Here is a 17,380-nt window from a genome sequence, read left to right as displayed (position 1 = left end):
GTGTAACCTACAAGCGGAAAGTCCTTTATTAAACGCTTCAGCAAAGGAAACTCCAATTCGAGGTAAATTTTGGCCATTCCTGTTCAACACCTGCAGTAAACATTCAACTGGTAAGCAAAATCTGACAGTAGCAAAAGCAGGAAGACTGAAACTACGATATATTCAATTCCAAGTCGAAGCAATCAGCGTCAACATTAAAACCAAGGTTGGATTACAGCAAGGGTGTAAAAAACAATTAAGTGTACAAAAACAGCTTAAGTTTATTACAGAAAATTGGACAGCTAAAAATACATCAGTTAAAATGCCAGACGTTTCTTCTGCTATTTGTAAAAGTGACAGATGTCCAAAGGCTTAAAGCATATTCCGATTACCTAAAAAGGAAAATTAGGTCAAAAGGTTAGATTTGTATCATTCTCACTTATACTAAGTCACTTAAAATGACTAAAATAGCTCTAATTATTTCCCTTTGTAATATCTTTCAAGGTGTATATTAAAACTTGCATAGTAGACTAGGTTTCAATACAAAGAGATGTTAATCGCCATATTAAGAGCTTGAGCAGTTTCCACACCCTTGATAATGTCTGTCACCAGTGATGCAGACTGAATCAATACCCGATTTAGTGTGGAAGTGCATTGATTATAGCATTTAAGAAGAGCTTTGAATGGGAAGCTGCAGCTCATATGAAGACACAAGGGAACCAGCAGATTAAATTTCACGCTGGAAAAAAAGAAAAAGCAACATTTTTGTCCGTAGATCCTTTTGCAGGATCCTTTCCCCCCCATTCCAATTGTAGCATTAATCTCCAACTTTTTACTCAGCATTTATGCAGCCCATTGACAAATATAAATCATTAGAAAAACAAAAGTTACCTTCTTTAAGAGGAGTGATAGGAGGACCATTTTCTTTACTATCATGCTTGAAGGCTTTAGAAGGGTCAAATCTCTTGTGTCCCTGGTTATGTTTAAGCTGCTCCATTTCTTTTTTCTGTTTTGCTATTTGGTTCCTCAGTTTTGAGACTTCCTGAGTATATAAATAATAACATTAATAACTACATTTCTGTGCAGGTCATATCAGAAAATAAAGCATGCTTCCTAGAACAGATCTTTACTGGACCAAAACCTGCCACCACACAATGGAACTGGGTCCTGCAATGCCAGTGTGTTTTATTTAAATGCAACAAAAATAGAAGTTTGCCTTTTCAATGTCAGTACAGAAAACGTAATAAACCTAAAAGGATGGCCCAGTGGTGCAGTGGTTAGCATTGCTGCCTTGAAGCTCCTGGACTGACTTCTAGACCTTGGTGCTATCTGTGTGGAGTTTGTATAGTTCTCCATGGGATTTCTCTGGGTGCTCCAGTTTCCTTCCATAGACCAGAGACTATGGTAGATTAATTGACTTCTGGGAAGTTGGACCTGGTGCAAGTCTAAGTGTGTCTAAACTTGTGTCTAAGTGTGCCCTGCAATGAACTGGTATCCCAACATGGGTGTATTCCACTTAGTATCCCACCAGTTCCAGCGCTTTCCTGGTTAGGTTCCAGGCCACCATGACCCTGAAGTGAATAAATGGTTATTAAAAGTAAGGTGATATACATAATAACTGCTTAAAAATTTTAAAGGCAAACGGAGCAAAAAGGGGGCGTTCAACCCATTTGTATTGTACCTCATATACTGATCACCTTCCTAAGAATTCTAGTTTTTGATAAAGATTTATATCTTAAGCAGGTCTGGAAACCCTGAAAGCGAACGATGTGCGTTTTTTTCACTAGAGTATTTCATGTTTCGGCTTGCCTCCTTTTAATAATAAAAGTTATTAAGAAGCCACTTAATTATAACATAGAAATAGAAATCCATTTCACGTGACCGATGTGAAAGATGGAATGGACAACAAACAACTACACTCACCATAAACAGGATGCCTGTCTATCACAGGGTCACAGTAAAAGAAAATTTACAACAATCAAACCAAGTCAGCACTTCTTTGGGAAGCAGAAGCAAACTGAACAATCTGGGAAAATCCCCAAGTTAACATGAACATGAGAACGTGCCGACTCCACACAGACAGATTTATAAGACCAGGCTCTACAGATCACTAAAGCTGTGAACCAGGAACCCTCATCAGCACACCACTGTGCTGTCCCCTTCTCTGGCAAAGTTTTTAAAATAATTTTTACAACAGCTTTTATGATGCATCACTGGTAGGCGATAGTCTTCCACTGGAATAGAATGCTGAGGATTTCATTACTTCAGATTTGTCTGGAGTAGCAAGACTAACAATCAGAGGTATCAGACTGAACTATAAATTAGTGAAATTGCAGAATACAAGTGACAAAAGCCACACTCGTTTATCCTGCACCTCAATTACTGTACTAATAGTATTATGCATAAGCTTCAGTACTTCCCCAGTAACTGGAGACTGTATTCGAAGACCGTACCTGCTTCAGATTAAAATTTTCTTCTTTCAGCTTCACCACATGCTTGATTTTTTGTCTTTGGTTCTGGTGGCCCAGAAGTTGAGCATAGGCATCAGCAAGTTTGTTCAGCTCTTCTTGGGCAGCTCCATTTTCATTCAAGAGGGCTTTTCTCTCTGCTTCAAAGCCATCGAGCTGTTGCTGTACCAAAAATTAAAATGCACATCTGAATAACTCAGGAAACATCAGGCAGTCAGTGCTTTCATGCATCTGTGAAGATCTTGAAGATTTGCTTAAACACATTTCAATAACTAGATGCATCTGGCCCATTAAGTATCAAAGTATAGGCATCCAGGGAGCTTTTGTTAATGCCATGTTTTAGAACACCTGTAGTGACTTTTAAAGTGGCAAACTGCCATGGACCCTGCAGAATAACACATGCCTCAATTAAGCACAGCAGCATTCTCCAGCCTGTCTCTCTCCCAAGAATGGCAATATTAGCTGCAGCATGGCGCCCCAGCTAAAACTAACAGCTAGGTAGAACAATTAAATATCACAACTCTAACATGCTTGACGAATCCTTCATGAGTTCTGTAACATTACTGTTATTGGCATCCTTTGCAACTTGTTACTTTGGATAAAAGCATTTGCTGGATGACTAAGTCTAATAAAAATGAGGGATTATCTCATTACTCACTGCTAAATAGTGCACATTTGATTAATGCCATAATTTACACTGGCTACCAGAAACATTTTCACTGTTGTTGTAAAAGCTCCAACTTACCTGAAAAGGTTTGACTTTAGCATATAATTCTTCATAAAGCTTTTTCCAGTGCTCAACTTCTGATGGTGTCACCACGTGTGAACTGTGAATAAAAAGCAAGCTGAATGAAACCAGTCTAATTTCCTGTCTTTAGGTCTAGCTCAGATCACAAAGTTTAGCTTTAACTGAGGTTAGTTTTAAAAATTGCAATTCACCCTACGTTTCTGTATTATTTGTAAGAGCTCATAAAATGCAGGAAACCACAAAACAAACTGAATTATTTTGGGTGGAACATGCCACTTGTTAATTTATTAACAAAACCCACATGCACAAATTCCCCGAGAACAGAAGCAGAAACAGAGCAGCAAAGCATTCACAAGCCAGAACTTGAGATTTGTTTTTAGTTCTAAATTTGCTTTCATCCAAAATATATTTACATTAGTCCCAACAGGCAAAGTTACTGTAATTGTACTCTAAGGACATCATAGTGAACAAAATGTTCAGTCATGTTTCATACAGAATCAAATGTAAACCCCTTGGTCAATCCATGCACACAACTTTCCAAACTGTAACACTAAGAAAAAAAACTTGAAAAGGCAGGACATCACAAATTGCCACACATGTTGTTATATGGCACAGGTTACCAGCAGAACACCTTTAAATTTATAAATAAACAAATGCAGCACACCACAAACATATTGGACTGCACTATCTCAGTACCTACCTTCTCTCCTCCACTTCTTTGAGCTCTTTTTGGAACTCTTTATTCTGACGTTCCATCTTTTCTTGGAGCTCCATCATTTCCAAAGAATGACACTCTTGTGATTTGCGGAGCTCCGAGTCCTTCTGGGCTAGTTTAGTTTGGGCATCGAGTAACATTCTAGTGGGTAAAAAAAACAAAAAAAAAAACTTTGAAAATCTTTTAAACAATTTCAAATTCATCCAGTCTCAAATGTAGATGTACATATAGACAACTAGAAGTAGACCTCAAGAGACTGATATGTTCTGCATTATCTACGTTTTACTTCTAGTAAAAAAACACTCCTAATGTACAGAAATTTTAAACACTTTTCAGGTCCATGTCTCATCTCATGCTTTGCTATTAACCGATTCTTGCCAACAAACTAATATTTTACAAAAACTGAAAATTCTTTAAATGATAGTACACATGAATTTGTCATGAATTCACCACAAATTTGAGAATTCCTAAAACCAGAAATAATAAAGATCCCTGCCAATTCAATGTACCTTGCATACTCCTCCTTGGCCTTGTTCCTGGATTGCTCAGCTTCAACAAGAAGTTTATGTTCTTCTTCCAACTGTTGTGTCACCTTCAACACTTTCTCCTCTAGCGTACAGCTTCTAACTTCAAGGAGTCTCATTTCTTCAGACATTGATTTTTTTGTGCTACAGGAAAAATGCATCAGACTGCGATTCACCTTTATTTCAAGTTTCTTAGACAGACATCAGCAGTGTTTCTTACTACAAATACAGGAGCAGAATGTTTCTAAATGTTGTTGAAGGTTTAAAATCAGGCAGATTTTTTACACTGGGGGAAAAAAAAACTTGTTCTGTTTGGTGTCACTTCACAAAACTCAGTTATATCAGCACAGCTTCAAAACTTAAAAGATTTAGTAGCATTTCTTTTTTTTTTTTAATGAGTAGAATTAGATTCACAAACATATTCTAGGTCCACATTTTCCATTAATGATATACTGAGCATATTCCTCCACAACCAATACAAAATAAAACATTGTCTTTTTAAATGGTTTATTTCCTTGGTTGAATCCTTTAAACACCTTGTCACAACACAAATACAGCATATCACATTTAGGACAGAAGATGCCTTTGATTAATTCAATGTATGGCCAAAACCACAGTTCCGAAAATTAAACATATTTCAGAAATGCACAGGGACAAATTTAGAGACACTCATAAAAACAATAATTATCAAATTATCTGAATAATTGCAAAACTGCAAACTTACCTCTCAAGTTCTGTTGCCATATCTCCAATCTTCCTCAGTGAGCTGCTGTGATCCTCTCTGAGTTTTGTCATGGCCAGCTCATGACTCTCAATCATTTCTTCAATTTCTTTGTTCTTCCTACAAGGATGAAAATATTTCATTTTCAATGAAGGAGGAGTAAGATTACTTTCAGAATTTGTACTTTATATCCTAAATAAATGACACACAAGACTGTCTACACTGACTCGCCCTTTTGAGAAGCAAAAAAACAGCAGAGCCCTAAAAATGCTTCAGTTAAAGCCAAATGTCTCAAAGCAAGCACTGATCTAGAACTTAACCTGTTTAGCTGAGATTCAATGTCAAGGACGGCCTGAGTTCTCTGCTGGTTTTCCTCTTCCAGGCGTCGAATGAGCTCTTCGCTGTGCATCTCCTTTGTCTCCATCTGACCGAGCTCGTCCAGGGCCTCTTCCAGCTCAGTCTCCAGTTGGCTCCTCTCCGCCTGCGTATCTGCCTGCAGCCCCTCCAGCAACTCATGCAGGGAGCTGGACTTTTCCTGCAGGACACAGAAAGGAAGGACCTAACATTGAGTAAAAAACTAAAGTCGCTTAAAGAAAAAAAATCAAATACATTTTGTTGACAGCTTCATCTAAGCAATTTCTTTCTTTAAAATTTCATATGGAGACCCTGCATACAAGGCAAGAAATCTTCAAGATGAATTCAACTGCTGATACAGATGATTCAAATAAGAGCTTGAATACCATCAATTTAGGCTCATTAATTAAGTATATAAGCTTATTAGAATACTGTGGTTTAAAATATAGGCCTTCTTATTTTGAGGAATTGTTTCTCCATCTGTGTATATACACACATTGATTCTTGATTAGACATAAATTTACACCCAAATTGTTTTGTGTAACATATAAATTGGCTTAATAAGATGGTGGAGATGGAAACCTTTTCCTCTTGATAGAGTGCAAGGAGTTCTTTGTGCGACTCCTGAAGATTCTGGTGCTCCAGCTCCTCTTTCATTAGCTTTTCTTCCAAAGCCTTGACTTCAACTTTCAAGTCATCCTTTTGCTTTTGGCTTTCTTCCTCTTTCACAGCTAAGGAAGACAAAGCAAAAATCAACAATTACAACCAAGTGTGGGACATCACTCGCTGTATACCGTACATGTGGCCCGCAGTAGCAACCCTTACTTAACTTCAGTATGGTCTGATCTACATAGGTCCTGCATCAAAGATATTACACAGCTGTCAGTATGGTCATGGGGCAGGCAGCAGTAATCATGTTTGAACTTTAAATACTTTTCTCTAGAAGACTGTTCAGACATTAGGAAGTGACAGCAACAGCAAAGGACAGTAAAACTTCAAACAAAGGTAAGGCACCTTTCTCCTTTTCTAGATGCTGGTATTTATCTTCAAGAACTTTGAATTGTTGGGTTAGTTCCTCCTCTGTGGTTTTAAGGAGCCCCTTCAACTTGATGACCTCTTGTTCTTTAGCTTCTAGTTTGTTTTGCACATTAGCTACGTCTTGTTTATGCTTCTCCAGCTGCTCATCAAGCTCACTGCAGAGGTCAAAGACATAGAAATCAGTTTCATGCTTTCAGTATATTGCAAAATCTATTCCTTCTATTAGTAGCTGACAACAGAAATGTACCATGCTATTTATTATGCTGCACATTGGTGGTGGTGGAGGGCAGTCCCCATTACCTGTAAAGCGCTTTGAGTGGAGTATCCAGAAAAGCGCTATATAAGTGTAAGCAATTATTATTATTATTATTATTATTATTATTATTATGGACTCATGGCAGCATATAAACAAGTGAAGCATCTTACCTTTCAAATGAATATTGTACCATACTAAACAGTTAAATAGACAAAACCCCAATACGATGTACCATTTTATTTTAAAACAATACTATATGTTAAACTATTAGGGAGAAACATTGTTATTCTTATTCAAACTTTTTCTGCAGATACTGTAACGTTTTTTTTCTGATTCTGATCATTTGCAGTAATCAGAATATGATAACCACTACATTTAATCTGGTAAGACATAAGCAAAGTTTTTCAAAACATAAAATACTCAAAAATATAATGATTAAGGGCATATATCCACAAACTGTTGTATATTTACCCTAGTTTAGATACGCAAGCTGAAAGATTTTGTTCAGTTTCAGCTTTCTCCAGTGAAACTTGCTCTCTGTCATTCTCGGTTTTGGATCTACAAAACAAAAGTCCAAAAATAAGACAATGCTACAGGTGTCTTCACAAATAACCAGTTTTTTTTAAAAAAACATTTAAAAAAACTTAAAATGTAGAAATTTGTATTCTTAAATAGCTTCAACTTAAATTGAACAAACTCAGAGTTTCATTTTGTTGATGTAAAATATTTACAATTCTTACAATAAAAACAAGATGCAAGAATCATCTTCAAGGCTCAAGCTGAGATAACTTGTATAATAAAAGTTAAACAGTTGCCACTCACAATTTGTCTTGAAGTAGCTCAACTTTATCGCGAAGTTCTTTCAAATGGTCTTGAGAACCCTGGAGTTCTTTTGCAGCTTCTTCTAACTTCTTCATCATATGCTGAAATTCAGGAAGTCATTTACATTAAAAACATGCACAATATAAAAAAAACAGATGTTCTAGAAAAACAATAAGTACCTTTTTTTCTTCAGACGCAGCAGCAGACAGCTGGAGTTGATCCTCAAACTCTTTTTCCCTTTGACTATCTTTTAGGCGGAGCTCCTGAGATCAGAAGAAATAATATGTGCAGGTTGTCCAGATTAATTATATTGGAGATTTAACACTTACGAGGTGAAAATAAATCACAGCCAAATCCCTGTGTATTCTTGAAATTTTTTTTTTTAAATCAACCAGCCACCCTTAAACTACAAATTTCTGCTGCAAGGAAATACAGAGCTTGAATAAACAACATACTGGGGTAACAGGAATTATTTATACAGAAAACCCCTAATACCCCTAATAAGTTTTTTAATCTTAAAAAAATACCTGAATTTCTTCATTAGCATTATCCAGGTAACCCTGCAAGACTTGGATCTCTTTCCTCAACTCCTGTATCAGTGCTGAAAAAGATTCAGTCAAGGCAAAAAGTGAGAAATCTACACAAAGGGACAAAAAGTCAAGCATTCTCACTTACATTTCAGACCGTTGGGTTATATTTCAAACCCTAGATGCATGTGCAAGCAAACAGTGTTCGCTTAATAAAATTGTAAGTTGCGATACATGGTAACTGTAAGTGATCCTAGTAACGTTCTAAAATCTGAATGTACTACCCAACATAAACAGTAAAGCATGTTAAAGGTAGTTGCGTATAACTGCAAAACTAAGCAGGTGTACACTGCATTGTACCTTTACAGGGCTGTTAGCCCTTACTGCTCCCTTTAACAGCTCATGTTTACCAGCATCGTGCTTATGCCCCATTTAAGTCACAAGAGACTTCGAAGTACTACATAGCAGAAAGCATATACTAACATATACGAAGCACATGCATACTCAGGTATTCTCAGCAGTTTTCTTCCATTTCTTACCATGCAGCCTGTCCACTTCTTTTTCAAGTTCCTCATTGTGCATTTTTGCTTCCTGGTGCAGATCCTCTGGATGCAGAAGAAAGGTCGTTGGTGATCCGTAATTAATGCTTTTTCTTAGACTAGGATTATTTCTTTCTATTGCCTGCTAAGCATTAATATGAGGTGGTATTTAGTTATCCCTGCCATATATAGTGTAAAACTACATGGTTGGCATTTTAAAATACAAATCTGGAACAGTAGAGCTCATTCTTTAAAGTATACCATAAAAAACTGAACATTAAGAGCACATTCCTGCATGAAACATGTACATTTGAAATTCTATCATCTTCATTTCTCCAAACTGAAATAGACAAAACATTCATTTATACAGAACAATACAAATCTAATATCTCTGTTCACCAAACAAACTTACCCAGAGCCTTATTCCTCTCTTTAACTGCCTCCACTGTAGCTCTGGAAGCTACCAAGTCAGTTTCCAACACTTTAATCTGCCCTTCAAAATTAATCTGCATATAGGCAAGCTCCTAAAAGTGTTAAAAATGATGTGATTAAGCACATTTGAATACAGGCTTACATTGTATTAAGTTATTTTATACTACAAACAAAAACAGATTTTCTTGCTATTTGTGTAACCGTAAGAAATGTACAAAATCATCAACACCACAATCATATTTAAACAAAGTGTGAAAATAATCACATCAGACCTGTGCATAAGCAAATATCCTGGACAACAAAATCAATCAGACAGATACAAAAGCCAACTGTTGTATCCATGTTCAGCATTAGTGCACAGGTAAGACAATTTAGTTAATATAAAGAAACAAAGTAATGTAAATTAGACAATATTCTAATGGGAATTCCACTGGGAATCTTCATCTCCAATGAAGCAACCATTTTGAAAAAGATCATTTTGTATTACACAGAAAACATACCTTATCTTTTGCATCTATCTTATTCTTTGATTCCAGTATTTCCATGGAGAGGGCATTCATTTTCTTTTTAGTGCCATCCTCGGAAAACTGTTAAGAAAAGCACACACCTCAATTATTCTGGAGCAATTCCAACAAGTTGGAAGACAGGTGCAAGTAATAATAAGAGCTTTGCGTAGGGCAGTGAAAATGATCTGCTGGCTATTTTAAATCTCGTAACCAGCAGCAGAGGAGTAACTAGGAGAAACTGATAAAGTGTTCTAGTTAAGCCAATAATAAGCCATTTCAGGTCATTAGAAATATAGATGGTCAGAAGACCTGCAGAGACATCCAGGACTTCAGCTGGGCCAAGCTTAGTGGGAAGTAGCACAACTCCAGTCCTGGAAGACCACAAGCCAGCAAGTTTTTTTTTTTAAGGGTCTCAACATTCACAAGAGTTTGGTGCAGAGAACTGTCACAATTAACCAAATTCGCATATAACCAAGTCAGCATCTATACCACTGCATAATGTACTACAGTATATAGTATGTATGTTTAAAAGACATAGGTAACCCTTTATTATATGATAATTAAAGTGCTAATGCGATGCTTTTAAGTAAATTAAATAGGATTAATCCACCAAAACAAAACACTAATCACAAATTTAGAGTAATCACCTAACCAGGAGCTACAGACACAGAACCTGGAGCGTTGGCTACAATATAAGAACAAGAGCACGTTGAGATGCTGATGCTGAGTACTGGGTACTTGTGTAGGCGGCAAACAGAGGCTCACTCAACTACTGTAGCTAGATTAATCTCATGACCCCAGGCTGTTGTGCAGCTCATTTCAAAGTTGTGCTCAACAACCTTCACCTTAGTTTACTCCTGCTCTGCTCTTCTTTCTTCCAAGATCCCACTGGCCTGACTGATACGCAAACAAGCGAATTTGTGAATGGTAAATTTGCAGATGTCGAGACAATATTGCATAAAGAGCCTCGTAAAAGGGAAGAGCAAATTGTTATATGAAGAAGATTTAAAATGCTACGTTAGAGGAATGAGATCAGTCAGGTTATTCAGAGATGCACTGGGATGAGAGCCTGTGGAAAGAGCAGCCCTCTAGGGACGTGCATACACCAATATAAAGCAGAGTTGAAATAGTAAGGCACTGTTACCTTTGTTCTCAGCAAATCATTTGCCTTTTTTAAATCTGCAAGTTGTCTTTCAAGAGAAGCTACTGTGGCTGCAAGCCCCGTCTTCTCTCGCATGGCAGCGACCAGCTTTGCTTCCACTTTCCTCAGCTCTTCTTCTAAGGCTTGGAGCCTCTTGTCTTGCTCGCCCCGTTGTTGAACCAGTGATCGAATCTGCGGAGAAGAACATCACACCTCAACCCAGGGCAGTAATCACATCCACATTGAAAATGAAGTCACTATTTATTAGGGTAACTTACGTGCCTGTTAATGAGGACAACTGATTTCAGGATGAACCATAGGCGTATAATTAAATCAGACATGATTAAAATCTTAAGATGCTAATGATGGAAATCACAAGAGTGAAACTTTTGATTACACAGAATGAATGTAACTGCCAATTTACTGAGTTACTATATAAGTTTACTACTTACATACAGCATATTACACAGTGACCAAAACTAACAGCACATTAACCACATGTCAAATATCTGTCAAACTACACAGAGCCTTGACTAAATCCAATAATTTCTTTGGCTGTTTTTTTTTTTAAATCGGAACACCAGTAAATACTTAAATCAAAAAAAGAAAGCTGTTTTTCTGAAAAAAAAAAAAATACGAAGTGTACTCAGAGAGGAACCACCGAAGTTTAAGTCTGAACCAACACAAACTGTCACTGTCCAAGACTTATCCTACCTCTTTCTCCAGCAGTTTGTGTTGTTTCATCTCCTTTAGAAGAGCTTGTTTCTCTTTTTTCTGGCTTCCTACACCAGACTGAAAAGAAAACAAGCATTACTTAAAAAGAACACCAGCAGCATCAAGTATTATGGGAGAATTACACGTACACAGAGGACAAATTCATATGAAAATGAATAACCCAAGCATACACCTCCAGTGTTGGATGGTCAAAGAAAGATGGTGGCCCTTGCCCCCCCATTCCCCATGGGCATTTATGGCCCGAAAAGGGACCTACCTACAGTACATGATTTATGCTTTAACTGCTATAGAGCAGACTGTCATCTAATGTTGTGAAGAACCAAAGATTCATTCTGAAAGCTATGCAAAAAAGGTTTTCTGAACCATATCAAGCTGTAAATTTTGGGGGGTATGTGATGTCTCAACACAATGAAAAACAATTCTGAGTACAATGCTGTGAAGTACCATATCCAGGCTGCATACCTACAAAGGCTAATTAATGCAAAAACATCAGCACTAGGCCATGCTCCTGCCAAATCAGATTTGGGTCCAACATGCCTTATCACTGTGTGGAGTAAGTCATCATGAGTATCCCAAAAGATCAGGACACTGCTGGTTTCCACTAAACTCATATCAAGCCACATCTTCAGCGTTTGGTTTTTCCAAAGAAAGCGCCATCGATCTTATGGCAAGGATGGATGCAGCCAAAAAGTTGCAGGGTAAGAATGAAGTAGTACCATCTCTGTATCCCAAAAAGAAAATTACGGCTACTGGACAGGGATCTGGTCTAAATCCACCATTTCCCATTGTGCCTTTATCATAACCAATCACCTAGTGTAAAGTCAGTTGCATACAGATATATCAAGAAACTGTTAACTTAAAAATATTTAATATTACAATTTCCTCAGCATTCTGAAGAATCTAAGAAGGCAAAACTAAATAGTGCTTCAAAGGACTCAATCAAGTTTTATTGTGTTATTCTTTAAAATTGTGACAAAGGGGCAATATGTACACAATATTAAAGCAACAATATTTTCCAACAACAATGATGCCTCTTTTCTACTAGAGAAGTCTTAGGGATATAAGTGTCTCTACGTTTTCTTAATTTAGTTGAAAAATGTCTGTCTGCCTATGAATTCATTCATAGATTAGATTTAAACCCCTAATTAAGCAATGGCAATGTAAAACTACCTCAGCTAATTAAAGCGTGGATAATCTTTGGACTTTTTTTTTTAATTTGAAAAGCATAAAAATACTCAGTTATTGCAAGGCTAACAATTGTACTTAAATCATTTGAATTACACTGGATGCAGCTCCTGCTTGCTGTTACCATACGTTTTGATAAACTGCAAGAACAAAGTCCTTGTCTCATGTGAGATTATACAGCACACTGCAGTCATTTTCAATCACCGTCTCTTCTATGAACAGTTAGGAACGTGGGTTACCCTACTCTTGTACACGCACCATCAGATGAACTACAGGTGTTATACTATGAATAAATTCAGAGGTTTGCACGACCACGCATTAAGTAAAAGGAAGAAGTACTCACAAGGCCGTCGGCAGACCACGTTCGTCGCATGGGAGATGTCATCTTTTCCATCCCAGTATACGGCTGACATGCATCTGTAAAGCCGCATCATAAATTCAAGATCAATAACAAGTGCGCTTATATCACCATATTTACAGCAATGGATTGCTTCTACTAATGCAATGGACAACATCGCAAACTTTGCAGAAGTGTGTAGTGTTTAATGTTTATTATATCTTTTTAATATAGATGAGCAACCCTGAAGTAGTTTTGCTTTTCTAGCACAATTTCCTAGGGAGAAAGTTGCCTGAAATAACACTAAACTACTGTAATCAAGTGATATACTGTACACACTACATGGAACAGGTACAATATTCTAGTATTCTCTCATCTTGATAGTTGTACAGTACTTAAAAACTCCTACACCATTCCCACAGCTTACAGATGTACAGGAGATTTTTCTCTCATGATGTGTGCAATACTAACAACTGAGAAGAGAGTTATATGTATAAAATGGTAAGCCCAGACCTAAAGAACTAAGAGCCTATGCTGATGCATGCAATCTTCTAAACAAATTCAATAATGCAAAAAAAAGGCTAATGATCTGTTTGATATATAGGCTTAGATAAAAGTGTAGACTTCTGCATGCTGTTTTAAAATTGCACAATGCAGGTTAAGACCTCTTTTGGAATTGCTCAGGGTTACCAAAAATCCTACACCACTCTGGAATCATACAGTTACCAGGAATATGTTAAACAGATTCTGCAAGAGTATGTGACGGGAAAAGCGCGCAATCTCTTCCTTTCAGGCACACCTTTAAAAACTGAGAAGAGAGTTAGGGTCTTGATAAAAGACATTCTCATTTAAATTACCTTTATTAGTCTTAAAGCGATCAGACTTCTGAAAGGAAACTGCTCCCTTTGATCCGGATTCAACGAGCTTCACTTCGTAGGTTCCAGGAGGAGGAGCACACCCTGAAAAAGACAGATAACAGTCTTTAGACAATATATAAAAAAGTAAATGTTACCACTGTAGTCTCTACATAGGGAAACTTCAATTAAACTCTTAAACTTGCTTTCACGCATCCCGATAAGAATTGCTCCTGTACTGGCTAGTGGAAGAAAAATAAAGGTCGTGGTAAACATCTACACACAACCACTAATGTGAAAGACATACAGGAGACCCCGCTGGTTACCTTGAGATACTGCGACCGCAGCTCTAATCATTTCAATCGATCTACAGGTACGCCTTATTTTCCAGGCATGAAAGAGGTTAAAACACCGTGTCTGAAACCGGTGTCTGAAAACGCAAATTGGATGCAGAAATGATGTCAAATACGCTACGAATCGCTCCCTTCCTGTCACAATTTTAGTTACATTAGATGTTTTACACAGAGATGGCCGTGTGCGAACTCCGTTGAAGTCATCAATGACTAGGCTATTACTTACCAATCTGCTCATTGAATCGCTTTATCGGAGCCCTTGGGAAAGACATTTCGGGGAAAAAAACGTATGTATAAATCCGTCCTGCAATTCCTGTCCTTATCTGGAACGATTTACAATAACAACGCTTCAGTCTGATAGACACTTGCCAAAACAAGAAATATTCAAACTTGCCTCACTAGAACGTTAAACTAAACGTCCAACCAGAGAGCAGATTATAACCGGAAATGCAAACTCTACAGCCAATTGGAGCTCACCTGCATGTTTCCAGCCAGAGGACGAACCCTCGCAAAGAAATCGGTTTGAGCGCTCTGCGCCAATCATCGCGAAAAGCGTTTCCTACGTCATTTATTTTTTTCAACGCCGGTGCCTTTCACCTACGGATCGCCGTTTAGGTCAAAGCTATTGAACAGATCATCGTGAGAGCAATTGTGATTCCTTTCGTCCTCTTCTTGCATTATCAAATCAAACCATGAATCAAAGGCTTTCTCAACAGGCACTGAGCAAGAATGACGGCACGTAGCCTCCAATAACAATTCATTTTCTAAAACGTTCAGTAAAAAGAACTCCTAAATAGGTGTTGCTTTCTAAAACTTTCTTACTATATATGTGCCTGTAAGAATAATATTTCAATGAAGGATAAAAACTGTAAAACTATGCACTGTATTTAACATTATATAGTATTAATGTAGCACATTAAGGCTCCACAGCCGAATGTTGAAACATGAATGAAACATGGTGTGTCTTTTCTTTTCAACTTGGAATAAACATTTACTTGTTCCTTTGCAGCCTACGCAGGCTGACCCAGCTCCCTACTTGAACTAGTATTATATATATTTAATGAAAACCTATGCTGTCTTTTTTGTTGGATGTTGAATTTGTTCCATTTTTCGAATATTATGGAAGAGATGATAAAAAAAAACATTCTCAATGGGGCAACCCCAAGAACTGGGGCTGGAAAAGCTTACTGCAATTAAGATTTCTTTGTAATGAAAAACATTATAATTATGCCTAGTATTCCTGATATATTTTATGGATTGTCTTCTGTAATCCTAAATCCTGGCTTGAGAATCACTTTTAACTGACTTGCATTGAGAAAATGTGTTTATATGACAAGGTAACACTGGTATTATACCCCTGTATGTTGCATGAAATGCACGTTTTAATCAGATTTGCTGATGAGTTATTCCACTTTTCAAGCCAAAGTTATTTCAATTCAATTCAATTCAACTTTATTGTCATTAAACTTACACAGGTGCATAGTATAATGAAAAGTGTTTCTCATTAGTCACTCAGGTGCAGTATATAAATAGGACAGAAGATGAGACAATAGACAGTTACACAATAGCAATAACAGTAACAACATGTAATAACATAACATAAATAACATGTAATCGAAAACTGTGCAAAATTCCGCAAACAGAGAAAATTTAACAGGACAAAAACAGTGCAAGGTAATTCTTGGAACAGTGCAAAAAAAAAAAAAAAGATAGTATGGTTAAAAGTAGTATGGTTAATTAATAAATATTAAATATTATTATGCCTGTTACAATTTTACTGGGCTATCGAGGGGACAGTACAATTTTGGCTTACATGTGTGTGTGGTGGTGTAGGAGTACAGTGGTTGTGGGTACAGGAGGATGTTAGGAGAGATCATAATAAGGTGGGAGGGAGTGGGGGCGTCACCAACTTGACAGCTCTGGGGAAGAAGCTATTTTGGAGTCTAGTTGTGTGTGACTGGAGTGACCGGAACCTTCTGCCAGATGGTAGGGGAACAAACAAGTTATGACTGGGGTGAGTGGGGTCAGACATAATTTTGGTGGCTTTTTTCAGACTGCTGGTGTTGTAGATTTCCTGGATGGATGGTAAGGCACTGCCGATGATGTGTTGGGCAGTTTTGACTACCCGCTGTAGTGCCTTACGGTCGGATGCGGTGCAGTTGCCGTACCGGACTGTGATGCAGCTGGTCAGTATGCTCTCCACCGTACATCTGTAGAAATTGGTGAGGATCAGTGGGTGTAGGTGTATTTTCTTCAGCCTTCTCAGGAAGTACAGCCGCTGTTGTGCCTTCTTGATGAGACTGGAGGTGTTCAGTGTCCATGTAAGGTCCTTAGAGATGTGAACGCCTAGGAATTTGAAGTTATTCACCATCTCCACTGCAGACCCTTCTATGTAGATGGGGGAGTGAACTTTTCCTTGTCTTCTGAAGTCAACAATCAGCTCTTTGGTTTTGCTGATGTTGAGACATAGGTTGTTGGTTCGGCACCAGTCTGCGAGTTGTTTTATCTCCTCCCTGTAGGCAGTCTCGTCGTTGTCAGTGATCAAGCCCACGACTGTGGTATCGTCAGCATACTTGGTGATGGTGTTTGTGCTGAACTTAGCAGTACAGTCGTGGGTGAACAGGGAGTAAAGCAGTGGGCTGAGCACACAGCCTTGAGGGGCACCGGTGTTAAGGGTGAGTGTGTTGGAGATGAGGTTGCCAATCCTGACAGTCTGGGGTCTGCTGGTGAGGAAGTCTAGGATCCAGCTGCAGAGGGTTGTATCTAAAACTATTTGTGTCTTGTATTCAGTTTTCAAGATTTCAAAAGTGAAGCATTGGTATCACTTTAGTGTCTCTGCTTCCTAAGACTTTCACATTTTCTGGACAGAAACCTTTTAAGATGTTTAAGTGGTTTAAGGTGAGGGTTATATCCAATTGATTCTGGGTGTTCTGAAAGTCTGACATCTTTTGCAGCAAAAACAAATCTTTCTGTTAGAACAGATGAGTGTAACCAAACAACACAAACTTATGAACACCACGTGTTTTTAATACTCACATTAACTTGAGTTTAAAGCTACCAAAGATTAATGTCATGTTGCAACCTTTATTCACAGATCTTTCTTCATTTTCTTTTATGTCATGAGCAAGCTGTTTATAGGATCCTGT

At 37.7% G+C, this 17,380-nt stretch overlaps 1 protein-coding gene across 1 annotated transcript; it reads right to left on the bottom strand.

Annotated features, from left to right (window-relative positions):
• hmmr (hyaluronan-mediated motility receptor (RHAMM)) lies at positions 1 to 14,530 on the bottom strand. Its single transcript, XM_088932736.1, has 22 exons — positions 14,461 to 14,530; positions 13,885 to 13,986; positions 13,034 to 13,107; positions 11,485 to 11,562; positions 10,774 to 10,962; positions 9,624 to 9,710; positions 9,104 to 9,215; positions 8,692 to 8,757; positions 8,153 to 8,226; positions 7,805 to 7,888; positions 7,626 to 7,726; positions 7,275 to 7,361; positions 6,524 to 6,702; positions 6,092 to 6,240; positions 5,476 to 5,690; positions 5,159 to 5,275; positions 4,420 to 4,578; positions 3,896 to 4,051; positions 3,193 to 3,274; positions 2,433 to 2,609; positions 871 to 1,021; positions 1 to 371 (listed from the first exon to the last, which is right to left on the bottom strand). Exons 1-22 carry the CDS (start codon positions 14,504 to 14,506, stop codon positions 352 to 354), a joined length of 2,505 nt encoding a protein of 834 aa, XP_088788862.1. The 5' UTR covers positions 14,507 to 14,530; the 3' UTR covers positions 1 to 351.
• Between the last annotated feature and the right edge of the window lie 2,850 nt (positions 14,531 to 17,380).

The sequence above is a fragment of the Atractosteus spatula genome, chromosome 14, assembly GCF_055471065.1.
Source record: "Atractosteus spatula isolate fAtrSpa1 chromosome 14, fAtrSpa1.hap1, whole genome shotgun sequence".
NCBI classification, from domain to species: domain Eukaryota; kingdom Metazoa; phylum Chordata; class Actinopteri; order Semionotiformes; family Lepisosteidae; genus Atractosteus; species Atractosteus spatula.
Note: the sequence above shows the minus strand (reverse complement) of the source record. Positions and strands in the feature narration are given on the sequence as shown.

Bases quoted from the DNA above. Each gene is read 5' to 3' on its own strand.
- hmmr (XM_088932736.1), bottom strand. From the start codon at position 14,506: ATGTCTTTCCCAAGGGCTCCGATAAAGCGATTCAATGAGCAGATTG. The intron at 11,563-13,033 runs GTGAGTACTTCT...TTTTCTTTTCAG, and splicing joins CGTGGTCTGCCGACGGCCTT to TCTGGTGTAGGAAGCCAGAA. The intron at 10,963-11,484 runs GTAGGATAAGTC...TCTTCTCCGCAG, and splicing joins ACAAACTGCTGGAGAAAGAG to ATTCGATCACTGGTTCAACA.